The 26,558-nt window shown below is 46.7% G+C and overlaps 1 protein-coding gene across 5 annotated transcripts in view; it reads left to right on the top strand.

Annotated features, from left to right (window-relative positions):
• Positions 1 to 26,558, top strand: part of ATP2B3 (ATPase plasma membrane Ca2+ transporting 3) — an 87,039-nt gene that overhangs the window by 43,791 nt on the left and 16,690 nt on the right. For all 5 annotated transcript variants that reach the window (XM_056850906.1, XM_056850896.1, XM_056850932.1 and 2 more), the window contains 9 exons: positions 707 to 941; positions 5,551 to 5,730; positions 7,827 to 7,914; positions 8,956 to 9,062; positions 12,608 to 12,799; positions 18,319 to 18,532; positions 19,226 to 19,437; positions 20,595 to 20,702; positions 23,172 to 23,354. In XM_056850906.1, the coding sequence (XP_056706884.1) occupies positions 707 to 941; positions 5,551 to 5,730; positions 7,827 to 7,914; positions 8,956 to 9,062; positions 12,608 to 12,799; positions 18,319 to 18,532; positions 19,226 to 19,437; positions 20,595 to 20,702; positions 23,172 to 23,354 (1,519 nt within the window). The remainder of the gene's footprint in view (positions 1 to 706; positions 942 to 5,550; positions 5,731 to 7,826; positions 7,915 to 8,955; positions 9,063 to 12,607; positions 12,800 to 18,318; positions 18,533 to 19,225; positions 19,438 to 20,594; positions 20,703 to 23,171; positions 23,355 to 26,558) is intronic.

Below are 26,558 nucleotides of genomic sequence, written 5' to 3'. Positions count from 1 at the left end.
AGAAAACAACTCGGCACCCTCCTCTCTATGACAGCCCTTCAAGTACTTGAAGATGGTTCTCATATGACCTCTCAGTCTTCCCTTCAGGCTAAACACGCCCAGCTCCTTCAACCTTTCCTCATCTGCTTTACATTATATTCTGGTCTCCTTCCTCCACCCTTCAAATTGATTGTTCTGTAGTGTTTCTAACTTTCAGAACTTCAAATTGGTTTTATGGTCTGAGTCCAGAAAACTGATTACTAACAAATATCACGAAAGTAATTATAAACATCCAGTCCATGTGAAAACAACTGCTATGTAGTATTCAACCAAGATCAAGACAATAGTACAGACACAGCCCACAAGTAAATGAGCTCAAAAATTAGTTCAAAACCAAGACACTTTATACACATAGCTGACCTTGTAGCGCCGACTCGTAGCTCTGCAGCCGCCGCTCCCCTTGACTTGCTTCTGGGCCATTTTCATTTACCGGCGGCTCAGTTTATAGAGCATCTGCTTGGCATGCAGAAGGTCCCAGGTTCAATTCCCAGCATCTCCAGTTAAAGGGACCAGGCAAGTAGGTGATGTGAAAGACCTCCGCCTGAGTCCCTGGAGAGCCGCTGCCGGTCTGAGCAGACAATACTGACTTTGATGGACCGAGGGACTGATTCGGTAGAAGGCCGCTTCATGTGTTCATGTACTAACATGTGCCTCTCTGCCGTTCCAGGTGCACAAACATTTTAAATAGCAATGGGGAGCTGCGTAGCTTCCGGCCTCGGGACCGAGACGAGATGGTGAAGAAAGTGATCGAGCCCATGGCGTGTGACGGGCTGAGGACCATCTGCATCGCCTACCGCGACTTCCCAGCAGGCAAAGAGCCGGAATGGGACAACGAGAATGATATTGTGATAGATTTGACCTGCATTGCCGTGGTGGGGATCGAGGACCCAGTGCGGCCAGAGGTAACTAGATGTTGCATTAAAAAAAAAAATTGTATCCTTCTTCCAGAGCCAGCGTGGTGAAGTGGTTAAGAGTGGTGGACTCTAATCTGGAGAACCGGGTTGGTTTCCCCACTCCTACACAGGAGTGACGGACTCTGATCTGGTAAACCTGAAGCCCGCTGGGTAGGGTTGCCAACTTCCAGGTACTGCTGTATTCCGTATGGAAAAATACCGAAATAATAAACAAAATTTACAAATAAATAAAATAAATCCCGGCACTTTTCAATCGTGACCGGCAAGGGAAGGCTGTTGCCTCAATTTCAGTTGATGCCTTGATAAAGATCATTGAAACTTTACCCAATCCCGGGAAATAAAGTTGGCATGGCACATGGCACAGTATAGATTGTGAGGGCAAGTAATGCTCATAGAAAAATTGGCAATGATGCCAGACTTGAAAAAACTGCAAGGGCTAATTATGCCTATGTATTCAAAATTGTAAATCTGTATGTATGTGAGAAGCTGGGTACCCAAGGTTGGGTGAAAAGAAAATATATATAAGTCTTTGTATAAATACTGAAAGTATAATTTATTAGAAGCGCTATATAAAAGTTAAAATTATTTAAAAGCATTAAAATAGCACAATGGCATTTCCTGAGGTTGATAACTGTAACCACATACCAAACGCGTTTCAGCCTATGGGGCCTTCATCAGTGGTTAATTAAAACCCTTTGTTAAACCTGCACACATTTATAGAAATACATTAATGGATACAAATACAAATAGTTCAAACCCAACCAGGCATGTGTACATGTTGTAAATTCTATACCCAATTACTCAAACATCTGGTATAATAGTAGTCAAAAAGGGCAAGAGTCCAGTAGCACCTTAAAGACTAACAAAAATATTTTCTGGTAGGGTATGAGCTTTCGTGAGCCACAGCTCACTTCTTCAGATACAGCTAGAATGTGAATCACATCGGTCTTTAAGTAGAGGAACAGTATGTAAATGTGAATAGCAGGCTTGATTGGATTAGGTGTGATATGCAAAAGAGTCTGTGATGTCCAGGGAAGAGATGGGTGTGGAGAAATCAGCATTGGTAATGGGCCATGAATGCAAGGTCTTTATTCAGCCCAGGTAAATGCATTGACTTTAGTTTGAATATCAACTGTAATTCAGCAGTTTCTCTTTCCAATCTCCCTTTAAAATTCCTTTGTAAGAGAACTGCTACTCTTAAATCTGCAACAGAATGTCCTGGAAGGTTGAAATGTTCACCCACTGGTTTTTGAATATTGTGGTTTCTGATGTCAGACTTATGTCCATTTAATCTTTGTCTAAGAGACTGACCTGTTTGTCCAATGTAGATTGTGGAAGGGCATTGCTGGCATGTGATGGCATAAATCACATTAGAAGATGAGCAGGAATATGAACCTGAGATAGTATGGCTATAATAGGTTCTTGTTGTAATACTGGTTAGTATAAGTCTCTCAAATACTATGTGTGCAGGTATCAACCTAGTAAAGCAGTAAGTTGGGTTTTTTAGGTTGGGTTTTATTCCCCTCCTTTTTTTCTTCCACTATGTATGTGAGAAGTCATATGATTGTGAGTTTGTATGAAGTATATACAACATACAGTAAAAGGAAATAAGGTTTATTTGTAATTTTGTTTATTATTTCAGTATTTTTCCATACGGAATACAGCAATAACCTCCAGGTACTAGCTAGAGATCTGCTATTACAACAACCGATAGAGATCAGTTCCCCCGGTGAAAATGGCCACTTTGGCCATTGGAGTCTATGGCATTGAAGTCCCTCCCGTCCCCAAACCCCACCCTCCTCAGGCTCCACTCCCCCCCCCAAAAAAAGCCCACAATCAAGACAACTGCAGCAGCATTACCCTGCCTGTGTTCCATTGCACCTAAGATAATAGGCATGCTCCTCTGATCCTGGAGAGAGTAGGCATGACGATAAGAACATAAGAGTAGGCATAAGAACATAAGAGTAGGCATGAAGATAAGAACATAAGAAAAGCCATGATGGATCAGACCAAGGCCCATCAAGTCCAGCAGTCTGTTCCCACAGTGGCTAACCAGGTGCCTCTAGGAAGCCCACAAACAAGACAACTGCAGCAGTATTATCCTGCCTGCGTTCCACAACACCTAATATAATAGGCCTGCTCCTCTGATCCTGGAGAGAACAGCCATGCATCATGACTAGTAGCCATGACTAGTAGCCATGACTAGTAGCCATGGATAGTCCCATCCTCCATAAGAACACAAGGAAAGCCCTGCTGGATCAGACCAGGACCCATCAAGTCCAGCCGTCTGTTCTCACAGTGGCCAACCAGGTGCCTCTAGGAAGCGCACAAGCAAGATGACTGCAGCAGCATTGTCCTTCCTGTGTTTCACACATCTAACATAATAGGCATGCTCCTCTGATCCTGGAGAGAATAGGTCTGCACCATGACTGGTATTCATTTCAACTACTAGCTATGGATAGCCCCATCCTCCCTAAGCTTGCTAGCAAGTTTGATTATTCTTCCAATGGCTAGGTTGGCTGGCATATGGAACAAGGTCTTTTCCATTACTGTTCCCAGTTTTATGGCACTGCCTGCCCCAGCAAGAGCATCGCGCCCCCTTGCTTCAGGCCTCCCAGAATCAGCTGATATCTATGGTATCTTGTTCCAGAAGGCCTTTAACGGTTTTATCCCTTAATCTTATTTCGTCTTTTTTATTGGCTTCTTTCTTGGTTTTCAGGAGCGTATTGTCTGTTTTCTCAGCGGGGCCATGCTTTATGGACGTATTTTGCTGCTGCAAATTGTTTTTGGTGCCTGCTCCCGGGTCAATTTGCTCGCTGCAATTACATTTTACCCTGTTCGGTGTCTTTTTGTTTTATTAAAGATTGTCTTGTTTTACCGATTTAGGTTGTTAGTCACCTTGAAGGCTCGTTTTGTACAGCGGAAAGGCCAGCTATGACTGCTCTTAAATATTTAAACTTCTTGAGTTGTCACTGGCTCCAACTCTGTACACTGGATGACATTTTCGAAAGCATGATGACTACAAATGAGGGGAAGTGTGTGTTGGAAACAGAAAACCCCTGAGCAGGGCAGGTTCCAGATTTGGGGGAGGGACTGGCAGAGGGTTCGCATGGGCCCCCTTCCTACCACTCACTAGGGTTGCCAACCTCGAGGTGGTGGCTGGAGATCTCCTGCTATTACAATTGATCTCCAGGCGACAGAGATCATTTCATCTGGAGATCATGGCCACTTTGGCAATTGGACTCTATGGCATTGAAGTCCCTCCCCTTTCCAAAACCCGCCCTCCTCAGGCTCCACCCCCAAAATGTCCTGGTATTTCCCAACCTGGTGCTGGCAACCCTACTAGGTTGGGTTTGTATCCCACAGCTTGTATCCCGAGCTGGAACGTTGAAACTGTGAATTTGTCTTTAGCAACTATAAGAATTGGATATCCCATGAGGAATCATTAACTTCTTGAATGTATGGTTGCTATATTTTCCATGAAGGAATTATATATGAAAATAAGAAACATTGAAGCTATGTAAGCTAACATTGAAAACTACTGACAGAAATGATTAAACGGGACTGAGGAAGAATTCAAGACATTGAAACGATCATCTCCCGGTTTATTCAGCCTTCTGAAGAATTCCACCTTGGAGTGATTGTTGCTGTACTGTATAATTATTTGCTTGTAGCTGCTGTTTACACTAAATGTTGTTTTCAACTGTATTAGTAGGCTTTCTTCTGTACTTTCTTCCTTACCTCAGGTATTGGTCCAGAGGTGTTTTTTTGGGTTGCTTAACCTCCAGGTATTAGCTGGAGATCTCCTGCTATTACAACTGATCTCCAGCTGATAGAGATCCATTCATCTGGAGAAAATGGCCACTTTGGCCATTGGACTCTATGGCATTGAAGTCCCTCCCCTCCCCAAATCCCACCCTCTTCAGGCTCAGCCCCCAAAATCTCTAGGTATTTCCCAACCCGGAGCTGGGAACCCTACCTATCACTCACCCTAGTGTCTCATTTCCTGCCTGAGCATCCTTCCCCTGCCCTGCTCACAAGCTAGGGTTGCCAGGTTCCTCTTCACCACTGGTGGGAGGTTTTTGGGGCAGAGCCTGAGGAGGGCGGGGTTTGGGAAGGGGAGGGACTTCAATGCCATAGAGTCCAATTGCCAAAGAGGCCATTTCCTCCAGAGGAACTGATCTCTATCAGCTGGAGACCAGTTGTAATAGCAGGAGATCTCCAGCTAGTGCCTGGAGGTTAGCAACCCTATCACAAGCCCTCCTTCTGTCGATGCCCACAGCCATCTGCACTGTCCACAGTCCTCGCCCTGATGGCACCGGGCAGTGTGTGCGGCTGGACACATGGGTGGGCAAAGCACTCGTGAGGGGGCTGGCCGGGAAAGGGAATGTCACAGAGGTGGGCGGCAGCAGGCCCTGCCGGAAGTCCTTGGCAGCTGCCCCAACTGAGGGTATGCTGACGCCAGCCCAGTTCCTGAGAATTCCAATCTAATTCAGCACCAGGTTGCAGAATTGTCCTTTGGGGGTGGAGATTGTGCCAAGCACGCAGCGCCATAGAACGACGCCCGTTCAATGAGCCTTCTGTCTCCTTCTCGCAGGTGCCAGAAGCCATCCGCAAATGCCAGCGTGCTGGCATCACTGTCCGCATGGTGACAGGGGACAATATCAACACCGCCCGGGCCATTGCTGCCAAATGTGGCATCATCCAGCCTGGAGAAGATTTCTTGTGCCTGGAGGGGAAGGAGTTCAACCGGCGGATCCGCAATGAAAAGGGAGAGGTACTCGATTGAGCGTTTGAACTCTCTGGATGGGGCTTCGCCCAGGATTCTGGGGGTGGGGGGTTCCGAAGAGCGGCTTTCCTGCTCCAACAGTTTGTCCAAATGTCCCCATTTCGCAGACCTGGAGCTCTGCTCTTGTTGATAGCTTTGGTTCTTTTTCTCCATCACTCGCATGCAGAACCCAGAGCAGTGAAAGTCTCAAGACTCGTTCGGACAGGCACAAAGTGGCCCAGTCATCAAACGGCGGCTTGCATGTGTGAATGAGCCACACCCAGATCAGATACCACAGATCGAGATCCTCAGTTCATACATACAAGTCACCACTCTTCAAGTATCAAGTGATATCCTCGGTTCAAACATACAAGTCACCACTCTTCAAGTATCAAGTGATATCCTCAGTTCATACATACAAGTCACCACTCTTCAAGTATCAAGTGATATCCTCAGTTCATACATACAAGTCAGCACTCTTCAAGTATCAAGTGATATCCTCAGTTCATACATACAAGTCACCACTCTTCAAATATCGAGTGATATCTTCAGTTCATACATACAAGTCACCACTCTTTAAGTATCGAGTGATATCCTCGGTTCATACATACAAGTCACCACTCTTCAAGTATCAAGTGATATCCTCAGTTCATACATACAAGTCACCACTCTAAATATCGAGTGATATCCTCGGTTCATACATACAAGTCACCACTCTTCAAGTATCAAGTGATATCCTCGGTTCATACATACAAGTCACCATTCTTCAAGTATCAAGTGATATCCTCGGTTCATACATACAAGTCACCACTCTTCAAATATCGAGTGATATCTTCAGTTCATACATACAAGTCACCACTCTAAATATCGAGTGATATCCTCGGTTCATACATACAAGTCACCACTCTTCAAGTATCAAGTGATATCCTCAGTTCATACATACAAGTCACCACTCTTCAAGTATCAAGTGATATCCTCAGTTCATACATACAAGTCAGCACTCTTCAAGTATCAAGTGATATCCTCAGTTCATACATACAAGTCACCACTCTTCAAATATCGAGTGATATCTTCAGTTCATACATACAAGTCACCACTCTTTAAGTATCGAGTGATATCCTCGGTTCATACATACAAGTCACCACTCTTCAAGTATCAAGTGATATCCTCAGTTCATACATACAAGTCACCACTCTAAATATCGAGTGATATCCTCGGTTCATACATACAAGTCACCACTCTTCAAGTATCAAGTGATATCCTCGGTTCATACATACAAGTCACCATTCTTCAAGTATCAAGTGATATCCTCGGTTCATACATACAAGTCACCACTCTTCAAGTATCAAGTGATATCCTCAGTTCATACATACAAGTCACCACTCTTCAAATATCGAGTGATATCTTCAGTTCATACATACAAGTCACCACTCTAAATATCGAGTGATATCCTCGGTTCATACATACAAGTCACCACTCTTCAAGTATCAAGTGATATCCTCAGTTCATACATACAAGTCACCACTCTTCAAGTATCGAGTGATATCCTCAGTTCATAAGTCACCACTCTTCAAGTATCGAAGTGAGGCTTGGAGGCTTAATTTACATCGGGAAATCATTGTTGCTTGCTGGACTTCTCTTTGTTTTTCACTCACCCAGGGTTCTGGGGTTGGGGGGTTCCAAAGAGTGGCTTTCCTGATCCAGCAGCTTGTCCAAAGGCCCTCGTATCGCAGACCGCAAGTGCCGGCCTCTGTGTCGCAACTCTGGTCTTCCTCGGTGGTCTCCCATCCAAGTACCATCCCTGCTTAGTTTCCGAGATCTGATGAGATCTGGCCAGCCTGGGACATCAGGTCAGAGTGGCATCTCTTGATTTCTTGCCACTTGGCGGCTCAACATGTGAGCTGCTTCCAGCGGGAAGCATCGTATTGGAGCTGATATTGGAGCTCCAAGAGGGATGATAAAGCCATGCAGTTATCAAAGAATTCGTGCTTTAATCACTGCAGCCCCTTCCCTCTCACAGCTTGGAGAGATGCCACATAGGGGAAGCCCATGACCTTTTCCCACCCTGTAATTTTTCCCCTTCTCTCTGTCTTCCTACACTGCAGATTGAACAAGAACGCCTTGATAAAATTTGGCCCAAACTGCGGGTTCTGGCTCGCTCTTCTCCCACTGACAAACACACCTTGGTGAAAGGTAAGAGATGGCTGGGGGGCGTTGCCCACAGGAAATGCAGAGGAAAGCAGAAGTTTGGGGCAGGGAGAGAGCCAGGATTCCTGGGTTCTCTGGAGTTCATTCCCAGAAAAGGATTGCTAGATAGGAAGGGCGGCTTATCTATGGACCTTTCTGCACCAATAACTTACCACAGAAGTTCCTCATTGTCAATCTACTAGGTTTGGCAGCAAAGTTTTTGTCCACATGCTGCCTCTTTCCTTCCTCCTGCGAATGATGGGGAGGGGAATTGGGATGGGGGGACGGGAGGCAACTCAGTGGGTTTGTTCAATGGAGGGGGCGGAGAAATGAAAACTGTCTTAAACATGTCTGCTCCTTGGAGGAAGTCGTCCTAGAATCTGCAAAAAAGGGAGCATAGCCGTATAAGTGTTTGCTGATAACACAGACATTAAACGATTGCAAAACGTTTCCAATACCGAACAAAGGGGAAATAGTGCAGACACGAGGGGAAAAAAAGTTTCCTTAGATGTTGCCAAAACTTAGTGAGGAAACGGCCCCTATGTGTGTATAAAGTGATATCAAGTCACAGCCGACTTATGGCAACCCCGTAGGGTTTTCTAGGCAAGTAATTAAGCAGAGGTATTTTGCCATTGTCTTCCTCTGCAAAGTCTTCCTTGGTGGTCTTCCCTTCCAAGTATCGACCCTGCTTAGCTTCCAAGATCCAACAAGATCCTATTTTACTGTACTATTCCCCATCCCCTGCTTATCTATACATAATGACAAATTCCTCTCCCAAATTTATTTTTATTTTTAATTTCTCTACATGCTGAGCTTTGCGCTAACCAAATCCGCCACCAACCCTGGTTTGTAAACCCACCAAATCATCATTGGAAATGGAAAACATTCATAAAGGCTTCCCTGATTCAGATGTCATGGCAAACTACGTTTGAGTGAACCATTGGGAAAGGAGGAGGGAATCTATCTCCATGGGGTCATAGAAGGAGACAGTGAACCTGTAATCATTTCCTTAAATGTATTGGCTCACCTGCATTCTTGTCTTTAAAGGTATTATTGACAGCACTATTGGAGAACAGCGTCAGGTGGTTGCGGTCACTGGTGATGGGACGAATGATGGACCGGCCCTCAAGAAAGCTGATGTGGGCTTTGCCATGGTAAGGGATGGGAATCAAATCCCTACCTTAATTTCCACAGCCAAGCCCTGTGGTGTTGTGGAACTGGGTCTGGAAGACCCAGGTTTAAATCTTTGCTCTGCTGTGAAGCTTGCTGGATAAACTTGGGCTAGCCTCTCTCTGTCTTACCTACCTCACAGGGTGTTGTGAGGATAAAATGGGGAAGGTAGAATCGTTTGGAGAGGGGCTGTGGCTCAGTGTTAGAGCATCTGCTTGGAATGCAGAAGGTCCCAGGTTCAATCCCCGGCATCTCCAGTTAAAGGGACTAGGCAAGCAGGTGATGTGAAAGACCTCTGCCTGAGACCCTGGAGAGTCACTGCCAGTCTGAGTAGACCATACTGACCTTGATGGACCAATGGTCTGATTCAGTATAAAGCAGCTTCATGTGTCATGCGTGTCCATGTACCCCACTCAGAGCCCTTGGCAGAAGGGCATGATAACAATGCATGAGCTAGATCTGGAAATCCACTTCCCAGGAATTTAGGTGAAGACAGATATAATATAAACAAGAAATGTCACAAGGTAGCCCTTGTGATTTCCTCCTAGCAGTAGAAAAGAGCAAGTCCAGTAGCATCTTAAAGACTAACAAAATTTCCGGCAAGGTATGAGCTTTCGTGAGTCACAGCTCAACTTCTTCAGATACAGCTAGAATGTGAGTCCATCTGTCCTTAACTAGAGAAGAGTGAATTCAGACACCCAATGGCAATAGCATGTAAATGTCAAAAGCACGTAAATGACATTAGCAGATATGATTGGGTTAGATGTGATATGCAGAGGGGTAGTAAGCATGGAGAAATCTATGTTGGTAATGAGACAGGAATCCCAGATCTCTATTCAATCCAGGAGAGTGCATATTCTGATTTCCTCCTAATTTGCTTTGCACTTGAATTGACAGGTGTATATACCAGCAAACTGAACAGAGGGTCACCTGTCAGTCTTGCCTCCAATTTACCATGAATCAGGATGGCTGTTCTGCTTTTTGTTTTTAAAAAAAGAAGTACTGTGTGGATCAATCTGTATCTATATTTGTTGTCTTATTAATTAAAGAAAAACAGAAACTTTTTTGAGGGTTAAGAGAATTTGGGAGCTGAGACAGCATGGTTGCTAGCCAATCAGCACTGTCCTCAGCCAGCTTCTGTTGGAGAAGAATAGGTACATTTGAACTGAATGCAGTGAGTGCTCACTTTCAGATTGACCCCATCTTTCTGTATTTATGATATCTGTCTACTGCCTAGCTCAGCCAATTGTCTACAGTGCAGTTTGCGGCTCATGGACTCCCTTTCTGTAATTCCTGTGGCCATGATGACCTGTGAGAGAGAACTCATAACCAGAGTTGCATGTATTTTACATCCCCAATAGGCTTACCATTTTCCCAGTGGAGGTGGGAGATTTTCCACCCCCAGCTCCCATTGCCCACTGCCACTCGTGCAGCAGGCAGGAGAGAGAGAAAATTAAATCATTGATCATTTATGCATGGGTACTTTCACTCACGTTCGCCCCCGGTCTGTCTCTGTTGTTCCTTGGAGTTATGCATGAGTTCTGTCCCTTAGAGATGACCTCACTACCAGCCCTCACAATGTCCGGGTCTTCCCATTCCTCTGTTACCCTAACTCTCCCATCTTCCCTGAGCAAAGCCCGGGTGAAATCCCCATGCATAAGGAAAAGAGCTGGGCACACAAGCTTGGTTTCTCTCACAGCCAGTTACAAAGCAGCATGTCCAGAGGCAGGGATTGAAATACTTCCTGCTTCCTGCTTCCTGGGAGCTCTTTCCGAGCAGAAGAAAGGCTTTTTAAAACTGAGGCTTGGGTTTCTCCCACCCCGCTCCTTTCAGATTGCTCCGTGTTTTGGGGGTTGTTGTTCTTAAAATGCTTTTTATGCGGCAATTGGTTTGGGGGGATCTTCTCTCACAGTGAGCACTGTGAAGTAAGCCAATTACAAAGCAGCATTTAAAGGGGTGGGGCTTGATTTGAGCTTGGAGGCTGCTGGTGTAGAGATTCCCAACTGGAAAGCGTGGGTCCAGCCAGCAACGAACCTCAGGTAAAACTCCCATGCACAAATGGCCATTGTCAGCGCAATGGGGTTATGTCACTTCCAGAGAGAACCCAGAAGTGACATGACGCCATTACAGCAATTCCTTGGGTTTTTCCCAAAAGTGACGTAATGTCGTCATGTTGAAAGCACCTCAACGTGTCCCCTCCCCCCAGGCTCCCGTAAGTTGCCAGTCACTGGCTGGCAACTGTAAGTGGAGGGGAAGGACATAACATTTAGGATCAGATGGCCAGTAGAACTAAACTTTTAATCTTTCAGTTTAGGCTGCATCCCCACAGGTTCTCCCCACTGATCTTAACAGCTGAGTGGGGCCGAAGACTGTGGTTGTTTATGTATGGGAATTTTACCTGGGGTTCGACGCTCTCTCGACCCACACTTTTCTTTTGCGAATCTAAAAATTGCTAGGCACCAGCAAAGTTGACCAAGCTCAAATCAGGAAGCATTTGAGTCCCCGCCCCTTGAAATGCAGCTTTGTAATTGGCTGTACTGCTTACTGTGAGAAAAACGTCTCTCACACACAAACACACACACACACACATACACTGTCCCATGCTTTAGCTTATGCATTGTGATTTCACCCAGGCTGATCTCTGAAAAATCGGGTTATAACAGGAAGACCCGTGATTTGCGAGGACTGGGCATGAGGTCATTTCTAATGGATGGAAAACTTGTGCATAACAGTATTTTGGAATACTGTGTCCGGTTTTGGGCTCCACAATTTAAGAAGGATGTTGACAAGTTGGAGCGTGTCCAGAGGAGGGTGACCAGAATGGTCAAAGGTCTGGAATCCATGCCCTATGAGGAGAGACTTAGGGAGTTGGGTTTGTTTAGTTTGGAGAAGAGGAGGTTGAGGGGAGACATGATAGCCATGTTTAAATATTTGAAGGGTTGTCATGTTGATGAGGGAACTAGCTTGTGCTCTGTTGCTCCAGAGACTAGGACGCGGAGTAATGGATTTAAACTAATAGAAAAGCGATTCCACCTAAACATTAGGAAGAACTTTCTGATGGTGAGGGCTGTTCAACGGTGGAATGAACTTCTGCCTCGGAGGGTGGTGGCATCCCCGCCTTTGGAGGTCTTTAAGCAAAGACTAGATGGCCATCAATCGGGAGTGCTTTGATTGTGGTATCCTGCATGGCGGGGGGAGGGTTGGGGTCACTGGGCATGTGAGGGGAGGTAGTTGTCAATTTCCTGCATTGTGCAGGGGGTTGTACTAGATGACCCTGGTGGTCCCTTCCAACTCTATGATTCTATGATTCTAACTCCAAGGAACAACCGATTCAGACCGGGGTGGGGTGAACATGAGTGAAAATACCCATGCATAAAGGACCTATAAATGGGGCTGAATGGCTGTTGAAGGTGCTGATTCCCGAGAGACATGGCTGCCCCAGCAATTAGGGAAAAGAGAAGGATGCGGGTTCTTTGTCCAAAAAGCGCCCACTATGTTTTTCTGCTATTACCTCCCCCCGTCCCACCAGGGCCTAGCAGGCACTGACGTGGCGAAGGAAGCCTCTGACATCATCCTGACAGACGACAATTTCTCCAGCATCGTCAAGGCGGTGATGTGGGGCCGCAACGTGTATGACAGCATCTCCAAATTCCTGCAATTCCAGCTCACGGTCAACGTGGTGGCAGTCATAGTTGCCTTCACCGGTGCCTGCATCACACAGGTAAGGGGCTTCGTCACAGGTAGGGTTGCCGGGTCCCTCTTCGCCACCAGCGGGAGGTTTTGGGGCGGAGCCTCAGGTGGGCGGGGTTTGGGGAGGGGAGGGACTTCAGTGCCATAGAGTCCAATGGCCAAAGTGGCCATTTTCTCCAGGTGAGGTGACCCCTATCAGCTGGAGAGCAGTTGTAATAGTGGGAGATCTCCAGCTAGTGCCTGGAGGTTGGCAACCCTAGTGAAGAGCGGTGGGTTGGAGCGGTGGAGTCTGATCTGGAGAACTGGGTGTGATTCCCCACTCCTACGCATGAAGCCAGCTGAGTGACCTTTGTGTCCCTTCTTGGACATTGTTCCTTTGTTTCTTCGCACTATCAAAGTTTGCTTATTCATTATTGGATGAAGATATGTAGGGTTGTGCTCATTCAATACATGTTGGTATTATATATTCATGGTTTTGTTGCATGCTCATTGATATTCTATTCTTTGGCCACCGTGCTGTTCCTTTTTGCTATAATCCTTTCAGCACAAATATTCTTTTTTATATACCACCTGGAGGTTGGCAGCCCTAGTTGCCAGGTCCCTCTTCTCCACCGGCAGGAGGTTTCGGGGCGGACCCTCAGGTGGGTGGGATTTAGGGAGGGGAGGGACTTCAATGCCATAGAGCCCAGTTGCCAAAGCGGCCATGTTTCTCCAGGTGAACTGATCTCTATCAGATCAATTGTAATAGCAGGAGATCTCCAGCCACCATAGTAGCAGTTATAATAGCAGGAGATCTTGGCAACCCTATCTGCCGGTGGCCAGAGGGGACCTGGCAATGTGTCTCAAGACCTGGACATGTGGAAAGAATAGGGATGCCAGCTCCCTGTTGGGAAATACCTGGAGATTTGGGGGCTAGAGTCTGGGGAAGACCAGTTTTGAGGAGGGGAAGGTCTTCAGTGGGGTTTAATGCCATAGAATCCACCTTCCAAAGAGGCCATTTTCTCCAGGTGAACTGATCTCTATCGGCTGGAGATCAATTGTAATAGCAGGAGATCTCCAGCCACCACCTGGAGGTTGGCAACCCTAGGAAAGAAGCATAAATATATGACAGGAAAATGGGCATGTGTGTGGAGCAGAGGGACTAAATGGGTATACATAGGTTAGGGTTGCCAACTCCAGATTGAGAAATTCCTGGAGATTTGGGGGCGGGGGGGCGGGTTTCTAAAGGGGAAGGGCTTCCACATGGTATAATGACATAGAGTCCAACCTCCATAGTAGCCATTTCCACTGGGGGAACTGATTGTGGTCATTTGGAGATCAGTAGTAATTCCAGGAGATCTGCAGGCCCCACCTGGAGGTTGGCAAGCCTAACACAGGTAGACAGCTACCATTATTTTATGCATATTCCCTGGGAGACTGTGAAAAGAGTGAAGATTTTTTTTTTTTTTTAGTTATTTTCAACAGGACGTGCCTCAGAGCCAGTTTGGGGGCAGATGGTAATGAGGGTTTTCCAGGAGATTTTGAATTGGAAAATGTTAGTGCAACGGTCTGGAATTTTTTTCCCACTGCTCCAAATTTATTTGGGTCTGATTTCGCTTGTTTATTTGCCTTAGATTATACTTTTTTAAAAAGCAAATTGGCTTAATTTTATGGGCTTCATAAATAGCTCTAAAAGTATTTCCAGTAGCCGAATGCAGTTGGTCTGAAATATTTGATTAGGAAACTGCATTCATTCGACTGCACTTAATGTAGTTTAAATGGGTGTAACAAGCTGGGTGCCTGTGAGGAATCACTAGGGGGGGAACAACTGGGGATCCCGTCCCAGTAGTGCAAGAAAACAGAGCTCCAGGGACTGATTAATGGTTTCCTACTACTTAGTCCTGCTTCGTCCTACTACTTATATGAACATATGAAGCTGCCTTATACTGAATCAGACTCTTGGGTCCATCAGAGTCAGTATTTCCTACTCAGACTGGCAGCGGCTCTCCAGGGTCTCAGGCAGAGGTCTTTCCCATCACCTACTGCCTGGTCCTTTTAACTGGAGATGCCGGGGATTGAACCTGGGACCTTCTGCATGCCAAGCAGATGCTCTACCACGGAGCCACACCCCCTCCCAACTTAGTCCTGTTGTGGATAGGAGTACAGAAAGCTGCAAATCTCGCCCTGAATCTGAGTGGCACAGCTGGACATTTTAACCTTTGCTGCATGAGAGAAGGATGGGGCAGAATGCCTGCTGCACGAAGGGTTGCCAGCTCTGGTTTGGGAAATCCCTGGAGAACTGGGGGTGGAACCTGGAAAGGGCAGAGTTTCTAGAAGGGAAGGATCTCAGCAGGGATGTGATTCCATATAGTCCACCCTACAAAGCTGCCATTTCCTCCAGGGGAACTGATTAGGGTTGCCAACCTCCAGACAGTGGCTGGAGATCTCCTTGGATTACAACTGATCTCCAGGTGACAAAGATAAGTTCACCTGGAGAGAACGGCTGCTTTGGAAGGTGGACTCTATGGCATTATCCTCTCCCCGCAAACCATACCTTCCTCAGTTTCCACCCCCAAAATCTCCATGTATTTCCCAACCCGGAGCTGGCAACCCTAGAATCGATCTCTGTAGTCTGGAGAGCAGTTGTAATTCTGGGAGATCTCCAGGCCTCGCCTTGGGGTTTGCAAGCCTAGAAACACAATATGTGGGATAGAAACAATAACCTAGAGCAGACCCATTCTTTCTTTAAAACAAAAACCTGGCAGTGCTCTCCAAATATTTTCAGTTGTTGTTTAGTTTTGTATTAGCTCTGGGATAAATTGTTTTAATGAATGTTTTTTTTGTGGGGGTGATTTTCATGATTTTCAAATGTGATTTTATTGTGCATGTTTTAATTGGCTAGCTACCTTGGTGGCCCTTGTGAGGGCAGGAAGGTGAGATATACATTTTGTAAAATAAATAATTGGGGCGGCTGCTCATGTCCAACAGGTATGCTTGCCACCTCTCATTTCGGAAATACCTGGAGATTTTGTGGGTCGAGCCTGGGGATGGTGGAATTTGGGGAGGCGAGGGAGTTCAGCAGGGTATAATGCCATAGAGTCCACCCTCCAAAGCAGCCATTTTCTCCAAGCGAACTGATCTTGGTCTCCAGATCAACTATAAAAGCGAGAGATCATAGAATCATAGAATTGGAAGGGACCACCAGGGTCATCTAGTCCAACCCTCTGCACAATGCAGGAAATTCACAACTACCTCCCTCCCACACCCCTAGTGACCCCCTACTCCATGCCCAGAAGATGGCCAAGATGCCCTCCCTCTCATGATATCCAGGTACCACCTGGAGGTCGACAACCCTAACCACAAGAGGCTACCGCTAACTCCTCCTGTCCTGGGCCCAGGTGGAGTTGGGGGTACATTAGCGTTGCCAACCTCCCAGTAGGATCTGAAGATCTCCCATAATTACAACTGTTCTCCATACTACAGAGATCAGTTCCCCTGAAGAAAATGGATGCTTTGCATTATACCCCACAGAAGTCCTTCCCCTCCCAGACAGACAGCATGGTGTAGCGGTTAGGAGCAGCAAACTCTAATCCGGTGAACGGGGTTGGTTTCTCTCCACTCTTATGCAGGAAGCCCTCTGGGTGACCTTGGGCTAGACACAGTTCTATTAAGAGCTCTCTCAGCCCCACCTATCTCACACGGTGTCTTGTGAGGAGAGGAAGGCAAGGTGAAGCAGGTGAAGAAATACATTGAAAACCATAACAGGCGGTTGTAAGCCAGTTTGATTCTGCCTTGAGTGGTAGAGAGAGTCGGCATTTTAAAACCAACTCTTCTTCCTCTTCCGTCCCAAATTCTGCCCTCCCCAGGCTCTACCCCCAAATTCTCAGGAATTTCCCAACCCGGAGCTGGCAGCCATTTGTTTGGGGCAACACAAAAAACCTTGAACTCTCCCTGAAAATAAGATTCCTAGGACTCCTTTTGTTAGACAGTTTGCCTCACCGTTTAGATGACCTGCCGCTTGTTAAAAACTTGGCCCCTGCGTCCTAATTCTATCCTCGTGTCCTAATTCTATCCTTGCGCGGGGAAGGGAGTGGGTGAGGCTGACATACTCGTTGAAGTCAACAGGAGTGGTCAGATCATGACCTTCCCTGTGCGCCTGGATCAAGAGAACCTTCTCCCTGGCGTTTCCTTTTAAAGTTAAAAAAATTTTGATAGACATTTCTATTGTATTTTAATGGCTGCAAACCACTTTGGAAGTACACTCTTTGGACTGAGTAGCAGGGAGTGGGGAGAGAACACAATGCGTGAACATCAAGTTGATGTATCCCGAAGAGCCTTTGAAAAATAAATTGAACGGAAAGGCTGCCTTCTACAGACTCAGACCATTCGTCTGTCTAGCCCAGTGGTTCCCAACCCTTTTTTGACCAGGGACCACTAGGACTTTTTTGTTCGGTGCAGGGACACCAAGGTTCAAAATAAAAATTCCGAGAATTTGAAAATAAACTTTAATCATAACTGTTAGTTAAACATTAAACTTAGAATAATATTTGAATATATATTTTATAATAGAGAACTTTTAATTGAAAATATTAATTTATTATGGGTTTATAACTTTGTTTCGTGGACCTTAATTTAGTTCTCGCGGACCCCTGGGTGTCCACGGACCCCCGGTTGGGAACCAGTGTCTAACCCCATATCACTTTTACTCCGACTAGAATCTTAAGCATGGAAAGCTTATATTTACGGAATTTGTCTGGAATAAAGCAAGTTCCAGGTTTGTCTGTAAAGGCAAGCGTGAAAGCCACTGTACATTCACTTTCATGATTCCTGGGCCCCTCTCATTCAGTTTTTACAGGCGTGGATGAACAAGTCTTTTCACATTTGAGAATCGCAGTGCTGTAGAATAAATGCAGGACATCTGCTGTGGCTCAGCGGTAGAGCATCTGATTGGCATGCAGGAGATCCCAGGTTCAATCGCTGGCATCTCCAGTTAAAGGGACCGGGCAAGTAGGTGATGGGAAAGACCCCTGCCTGAGACCCTGGAGAGCCGCTGCCAGTCTGAGTAGACAATACTGACTTTGGTGGACCGAGGGTCTGGCAGCTTCATGTATTAATGTGACTTTGATCCTTGAAGCATATCAGATCATGCACAAGGCCCATTCAGCATGCCTCAAACCCCAATGGGAAAGTCAACATCTATTTTTTTTTAAAGGGTAAATTAGTTCCAAGTTGGTAGTGATCAGCTTTGTGTATCTATAGTGATTAACTTTGTACATTTATAGACTTCTATCATGTCTCCCCTTAACCACCTTCTTTCCAAGCTAAACAGCCCTAAGCGTTTTAACCGCTCCTCATAGGGCAAGTTGCTCTAGCCCCACTGATCATTGTGGTTGCTCTTTTCTGCATCTTCTCAAGCTCTGCAGTATCCTTTTTTAGGTGTGGTGACCACAACTGTACACAGGATTCCAAATGTGGGCTCACCATAGATTTGTACGAGTCTGTTGTATGATTGCGACTTGACAGCCCAGACGTCTTGTAACGATGCCTCTTCATCTGAACCTTCTCTTCCAGGATTCCCCGCTCAAGGCAGTGCAAATGCTGTGGGTGAACCTGATCATGGATACCTTTGCTTCCCTGGCCCTCGCCACAGAGCCCCCTACGGAGGCCCTTCTCCTACGCAAGCCGTACGGACGCAACAAGCCCCTCATCTCCCGCACCATGATGAAGAACATTTTGGGCCACGCCGTGTACCAGCTCACCATCATCTTCACCCTTCTCTTTGTGGGTGGGTTCTTATGGTGCTGGTCTGGGATTGGAGGGTGGGCTGGGCCCATCATAGAATCATAGAGTTGGAAGGGACCACCAGGGTCATCTAGTCCAACTCCTCTGCACAATGCAGGAAACTCACAACTACCTCCCCCACACACACACCCAGTAACCCCTACTCCATGCCCAAAAGATGGCCAAGGTGCCCTCCCTCTTATGATCTGCCTACAGTCATAGAATCAGCATTGCTGACAGATGGCCATCTAGCCTCTGCTTAAAAACCTTCAGGGAAGGAGAGCTCACCACCTCCCGAGGAAGCCTGTTCCACTGAGAAGCCAACTGTTAGAAGATTCCTTCTAATGGCTAGCGGAAACTCTTTTGATTTAATTTCAACCTGTGGGTTCTGGTCCGACCTTCTGGGGCAACAGAAAACAACTTGGCACCCTCCTCTCTATGACAGCCCTTCAAGTACTTGAAGATGGTTATCATATCCCCTCTCAGTCTTCTCCTATTCAGGCTAAAACATACCCAGCTCCTTCAACCTTTCCTCATAGGACTTTGTCTCCAGACCCTTCACCATCTTTGTTGCCCTCCTCTGGACACGTTCCAGCTTGTCTACATCCTCCTTAAATTGTAGTGCCCAAAACTGTACACAATACTCTAGGTGAGTCTGGTATCTGTCGCATGATGTGCTGCCTTCCCCCGTTCGCAGGCGAGGTTTTCTTCGACATCGACAGCGGCCGCAACGCCCCCCTTCACTCCCCGTCCTCGGAGCACTACACCATCATCTTCAACACCTTTGTCATGATGCAGCTCTTCAACGAGATCAACGCCCGCAAAATCCACGGCGAGCGCAATGTCTTCGACGGCATTTTCGGCAACCCCATCTTTTGCACCATCGTGCTGGGCACCTTTGGAATACAGGTACGGGCTAGAGCATACAGGTGTGCAAACCTGGGTGGAGTTGGAAGGGTGAATGCGTGGACACTAAAGGATGGGTATCTGGGTGAATGGCCCCAATCAGCAATAGATATGTGTTAGCGTCAGCAGAATACCTGTCATTCCTGGAAAGAAAGAAACAACGAAGGGCTTTTTTGTTAGCCAGAAGTTCTGCCCTTCCTTCGGCGATTCTAGAAGCCAGATTCAAGAGGTTATCACAATCAGAATGGGGATGCCCCTGTAAGTCGGGTGAAGTCGAGTCTATTGCGCACGTTTTCTTCAGATGCTCTTTCTACGAGGAACCAAGATTTAATCTTAATCTCCCCTCTCCTTAATCTCACAAAGGACAGCTTTGAGGAATCTCCTATGGGAAGGGTCTGCCCAGACGATGAAACAAGTAGCTAAATTCTGTGCTGCAATATACAAGGCCCATCAGACAAAAGCGGGGGCTTGGCAATCTAGCCTAAAACGGAAAATGTTATATTAATCTGAGGTTTTTAGCTAACAGTAATTTGTTCAATTTATATATCCCATAGTTTTAGATACTGAATCTTTTAATACTGTCTTGTAATTGATACGAATATTTCAATGGCTTTGCCGTATTAATACATCTGAATCTGGGTGAATGGCGAAAAAGGTCCCTTTTGGCATAAAACGAGGTGCTAGGGTGTATGCGGGCTCATTCCTGCAGTGCACAGAAACGGGAGCAAAAAAGATAGGCCCGTGCCCCAAGAAGATTACAGTCTAAGGCAGAGGTGTCAGACATAAGACATAAGACATTCAGTTGCAGGTGCTTAAGCTTTGTTTCAGTTGTGGGGCAGGGACGAGGCACAGTTTGGACACGTTGTGATTCCTCTGGTCCCGTTTCCATTGGCCCTTGCAGAGAAGATCTGCTGGTGTAGCTGTGGTTCTACTTGCCCTGCAACATCTGTCACTCTTTCCTTGAATTTGCTGAAGGTCCTTAATTTCTCTTGCCTTCCTTGTCGGTGTCTCTGCCTCTTGCTCTGTGCCTGTTCCTGATTTTTCCCCATCCTGAACTTGGTTATCGCTAAGCCTCCTCTGGTAAAGGTTTGGCGGCCAGCTCACAGGCACATTAACTCCATTGTGTTTTTCTCACCCTCTCTATTTCCCTTTCCTCGCAGATAGTCATTGTGCAGTTTGGGGGGAAGCCGTTCAGCTGTTCCCCGCTGAATGCCCAACAATGGCTCTGGTGTCTCTTTGTGGGCGTTGGGGAACTCGTCTGGGGACAGGTAAGAAAACCCTCCTTCTGACTTTTTTGTCTGCTCCGACCCGGGACTTAATTGGGGAAAAAGCTCTCCAGAATTCAACCCAGGGATTTATTTTCCAGTACTAATCCTCTGCCCTCTGAAATATAGCTTCAAGATCACGCAAAGTGATGGTATCGCATTGCTCTGCTCTGGTTAGACCTCACCTAGAGTACTGCGTTTAGTTTTGGGCACCGCAATTTAAGAAAGATGTAGACAAGCTGGAACGTGTCCAGAGGAGGGCAACGAAGATGGTGAGGGGTCTGGAGACTACAAGTCCGATGAGGAAAGGTTGAAGGAGCTGGGTATGTTTAGCCTGAAGACTGAGAGGTGATATGATAACCATCTTCAAGTACTTGAAGGGCTGTCATAAAGAGGATGGTGCCGAGTTGTTTTCTGTTGCCCCAGAAGGTCAGACGGGTTGAAATTAAATCAAAAAAGTTTCCATCTAGACATTAGGAAGAATTTTCTAACAGAGCGGTTCCTCAGTGGATCAGGCTTCCTCGGGAGGTGGTGAGCCCTCCTTCCCTGGAGATTTTAAAGCAGAGGCTAGATGGCCATTTGTCAGCAATGCTGATTCTATGACCTTAAGCAGATCATGAGAGTGGGGGCATCTTGGGCATCTTCTGGGCATGGAGTAGGGGTCACTGGGGGTGTGGTGGGAGGTAGTTGTGAATTTCCTGCCTTGTGCAGGGGGTTGGACTAGATGACCCTGACAGTTCCTTCCAACTCTTTGATACTATGAAGCAGGTGATACCCAGGGCTATGTTTGCTCTGTGCAAAATAAAAAATTGCATACAAAATACAGCTTCTGAGAGTCTCAGCTTCCTTACTTAAAAAAATCAAAGCAAAGTTGTAGCAGTTTTGACTAAGAGGATAGCATTGAGAGTTTTGGAAGTGGTCCTGTTTTCAAAGGCAGCTGGGGGAGAGAGCAAGGAGGATTATAATTTATGAATACGATCACTGACCAGCAGATAAAACAACAACAGCCACAACAAATAGTAAGAAAACCACAACAGCTACTACTGCTACTACTACAAATAATCTACGCCTAAAAATTACATATTACATGTATGAATAAAATTTATATAGACATCGTATAACCTGGTGTGACCCCCTTAATATTTTTAGTAATAAAGTATTTCTGCTACTCTTATCCTGACTGGGGACGACATATTTTAATAGCTGCAGTGCAACATTTAGCAGTCAAGAGTGTAAACTGTGATTTTTCATCAGTTAGGGGCTTCTTAGCCAGAAACTCGTCCGGTTGATCAGGGAAAGTGTTAAGCAAAGGGGAAAGAGCCCTTGTGCAGACTTGTCGGTAGAACGAACAGCGGATCGAGACATGTACTGAAGTTTCTATATCCCCTGACCCCCAAGGGCAAAGTCTTTCTGCTATAGGGACCTTCTTATATCTTCCCTCCTACATCGCCGATGGTAAGACCGGGCACCTAGCCAGGGTGAAAGCTTTCCTATGATTGATAAGTTCTAATTGGGAAAGATATGCTGCGGGGGGAGACCTAGATATGTGCCTAGATTAGCCAGGAGGATTTACCTGCTCCAATTTTGGGGCAGAAGTGGACATGATGTGGAGGGGGGGTAAGGGGGACATGGGAGCAATGGCTGTCCTCAGGTGGCAAGCTAGATTGAGCCAGCACATTATTGTTGCCCATGTATCTAACAATGAGGACCCTGAAATCGTTCGAGGCTTTCTGTTCCTTGGCTCCATCATCAACCAAAAGGGAGACTGCAGCCAAGAAATCAGAAGGAGGTTGAGGCTGGGAAGGGCAGCCATGAAGGAACTAGAAAAGATTCTTTAAGTGTAAGGATGTGTCCCTGGCCACCAAGATCAAGTTAATTCATGTCATCGTATTCCCTATTATTATGTATGGGTGTGAAAGCTGGACAATGAAGAAAGCTGATAGGAAGAAAGTAGATTCCTTTGAAATGCAGTGTTGGAGGAGGGTGTTACGGATACCGTGTACCGCCAAAAAAACAAATCAGTGGGTTCTAGATCAAATCAAGCCTGAACTGACCCTAGAAGCTAAAATGACTAAACTGAGGCTGTCGTATTTTGGTCACATTATGAGAAGTCAAGAGTCACTGGAAAAGAGACTCATGCTAGGAAAAGTGGAAGGCAGCAGGAAAAGAGGAAGGCCCAATAAGAGATGGATCGACTCTATAAAGGAAGCCAGGGCCCTCAGTTTGCAAGACCTGAGCAAGGCTGTTAAAGATAGGATATTTTGGAGGACATTAATCCATAGGGTCACCATGAGTTGGAAGTGACTTGATGGTACTTAACACACACACACACATGTATTTGAACCCTGGTGCTGTTTCTTACAGTGAAAAGCCACTTAGGAAGAGAGGAATTTAAACATTTGGGACCCTGTGGGGAAGAAGCCACATAAGGTGATTTGGGGATGCGGAACGGAAATGTGCTCCTTCCGACAGGTCATCGCCAGCATCCCTACTAGCCATCTCAAGTGCTTGAAGGAGGCGGGCCACGGTCCTGGCAAGGACGAAATCACTGATGAGGAGATGGCGGAGGACGAGGAGGAAATTGACCATGCTGAGCGGGAGTTGCGCCGTGGCCAGATCCTGTGGTTCCGGGGCCTGAATCGCATCCAGACCCAGGTACGAGCCCAAAGGGGAAGAGACTGTTAGCATCTGATTCCTCCCAAGAATGCTCCCATCCCCTTCCCACCCAACCTTTCCTTTGCTTTAGCAGCAACTCGAGGAGTAGATGCCTCATCTATCTCTTACCTTGTCCCAGCACATGGTGGTTTCACCCCAGTGTTCATGCCTGGGGGAGAGAGAGAAAGAGAGAGAGAGAGAGACCCCTGAACACACAAACCCATGAAGTTGCCTTACACTGAATCAGACCCTTGGTCCATCAAAGTCAGTATTGTCTACTCAGACTGGTAGCAGCTCTCCAGGGTCTCAGGCAGAGGTCTTTTACATTACCTGCTTGCCTAGTCCCTTTAACTGGAAATGCCAAGGATTGAACCTGGGACCTTCTGCATGCCGAGCAGAAGCTCTACCACTGAGCCACAGCCCCTCCCTTGTAAATATAGCTGAAGATGGGAGGCAGATAAAAGGAAGGTTGGTGAATGGTTCCTCACAAGAGCTTTGATAGTGGTCAGTGTATTTGAACACATGAAGCTGCCTTCTACTGAATCAGACCCTTGGTCCATCAAAGTCAGTATTGTCTGAGTAGACTGTCTGGCAGCGGCTCTCCAGGGTCTCAGCAAATTTCACGTCAGTTACTTGCCTAGTCCCTTTAACTGAAGATGCCGGGGATTGAACCTGGGACCTTCTGCCTGCCAAGCAGGTGCTCTACCACTGAGCCACAGCCCTAATGCCAACCTAGACGTGTCACTCCTCCATGGAAATCTTGCGGGAGAAAGAGCAAATGCGTGTAGTGCTCAAACGCACGAGCCTCTAGAAGCAGAAAAGGGATGGGGACGTCTCGGGAATGCCGAGAGAAGGGACTGTAGATCTGTGGCTGGAATGGCAGTAGCAGTAGCCAGTATTTCTATAGCAGGAATCCTTATTCATCACATGGGGTCATTCTGATTCCTATGTGGCAGATGGGGAACAGGGGTGATTTGTCCCCAGCCACTTAATGTGTCTGTCGCAGGGGTGTGCAAAAATAAAATTTGGTGATTTTCGGGTTTATTGGGCCTGATTTTTTTTCCAGGTAAAGAGCCCCATGGTGCAGAGCAGTAAGCTGCAGTACTGCAGTCCAAAGCTCTGCTCATGACCTGAGTTCGATCCCGACGGAAGTCGGTTTCAGGTCGCCGGCTAAAGGTTGACTCAGCCTTCCATCCGTCCGAGGTCGGTAAAATGAGTACCCAGCTTGCTGGGGGTAAAGGGAAGATTTTTGGGGAAGGCACTGGCAAACCACCCCGTAAACAAAAGTCTGCCTAGTAAATGTCGGGATGTGACATCACCCCATGGGTCAGGAATGACCCGGTGCTTGCACAGGGGACCTTTACCTTTTTATCCTGAAATAAGCCATACCGGTAAATATAGGCATTCGGCTTATTTTTGGATTTCCCAAAAACATTTGGCCCCGGGGTCATTTTTTGAAGTAAAGCCCCCAAATATGCAGCACAGCTTGAAGGGACTCTCCTTGCATGACCCCCAAAGTTTGGTTAAGATTGGGTCAGGGGGTCCGATGTTATGGGGTTCGGGAGGGGTCGCCCTCCTCCTCCATAGAGAAATATTGTGATGTTTGCAACGCTTCTCTAAGGAGGGTTCTCCAGATTAGAGTCCACCGCTCTTAACCGCTCCACCACGCTGGCTCTGGAAGAAGAATACAATTTTTTTTAAAAATGCAACATCTAGTTACCTCTGGCCGCACTGGGTCCTCGATCCCCACCACGGCAATGCAGGTCAAATCTATCACAATATCATTCTCGTTGTCCCATTCCGGCTCTTTGCCTGCTGGGAAGTCGCGGTAGGCGATGCAGATGGTCCTCTCTGTATCACATTGGTGCTGCAGGCAAAACGACACCCATGAAATAAGGCGAAGGTCCCTGATTGTGGTGGGGATACAATAAGCGAGAGGAGCTCTCCCCTGGGCAGGTTGTTCCACCTCCAGCCATGACAGCGTTTCCGTGCAAAGCACCCTGAACTGGGCATGTGTCAGAGACACGGTTCTGAGACGCCCACGTCCGGCTTCTGTGTTTTTCTAACATGCTTTCGGATCGCAGCCCTTTCCTTCCCCGACCCCTTCTTTCCCACTTTCTCAAACCACCTTACAGAGGGGGAGGGAGGGATGTATGCCTTGCAATTTTTCTTTTCCTTTAGCCAGTCAATGTTGGACCAGGGTGGGTGGGTGGGGAGGTTCTTGCCTTAAGAGTTAATTTTCTTTGATCTCAGATGTACCCAGGCCTGGAGCATGACGGGAGATGACCGACGGGCATGTTGCGTGTCAAAGTGGCTGGCTTCGTGGATGGGGGAAAAAAGCTCTTCTGGCTGCCCGGGCGCAGCTGGGAAGGCGACCCAAAAGTCCCACCTCCCGATCCCTCTCCCACGCCAGTGTCCAGCCCTCCCTCCCATTGGCGGACCTACATTTCTGGGGCCCTGAAGCTTGAACTGTTATGGGGGCCTCTTTGCAACCAGCAACAGTAGGGCAACGTCCAACAAGGTCCAAAGAGCCTTGCTGCCGTTGCAAAGACCTTGAGGCCCTAATGGCAGCAAACAGGGTGGTGTGGTGGAGTCCTTGAAAATGGGCCATACAGTGATGAAATAAAACTATCTAACTATTAAGCCATAACCAACGAAGGATTTGAGGATCCAGCTGCCAAAATGTAGGCTATGAGTAGCTTCTGGCAATTACAGGGACATTTTGAGGCTGTATGAAATGGGTTTTAGAGCATATTCTAAGGTCAATATTAAGCACTTCAACCCATTGGCTTATGATTCTATCGCTAAAAAGCTCCATCGATTTTGTTGAGAAATTCACTCATTTAAAAAAAAGTTGCTTTGGGGGCCCCTCCGGGATTAGGGGCCCTGAAGCTGAAGCTTCATTAGTTTCACAGTAGATCCGCCTCTGCTCCCTCCTATTGAAAGATTCTGATCTACCCACAGTAAAAGAAGATCAATGGTCCAGATGCCCCCCCCCCCCGCCACCCTCCACTTTCCTTTTTCCAACTTAATAACAACACCATTCCTGTCTCTGGGTACCCAAGGCTGTGTGGAGAAGGTAAAATTATATAATAGACAAGTATTTTTATTTTAAGGCGCTTATGTCAGGGTTAAAGACATTAAAAAATGATAAAACCAGGCCCAATGGCAACTCGTAAGATTGATAAACCACACTGACCAGAT

Source organism: Euleptes europaea, chromosome 1 (genome assembly GCF_029931775.1).
Source record: "Euleptes europaea isolate rEulEur1 chromosome 1, rEulEur1.hap1, whole genome shotgun sequence".
In the NCBI taxonomy this organism is placed as follows: domain Eukaryota; kingdom Metazoa; phylum Chordata; class Lepidosauria; order Squamata; family Sphaerodactylidae; genus Euleptes; species Euleptes europaea.
This window is presented reverse-complemented; position numbering and strand designations above follow the sequence as displayed.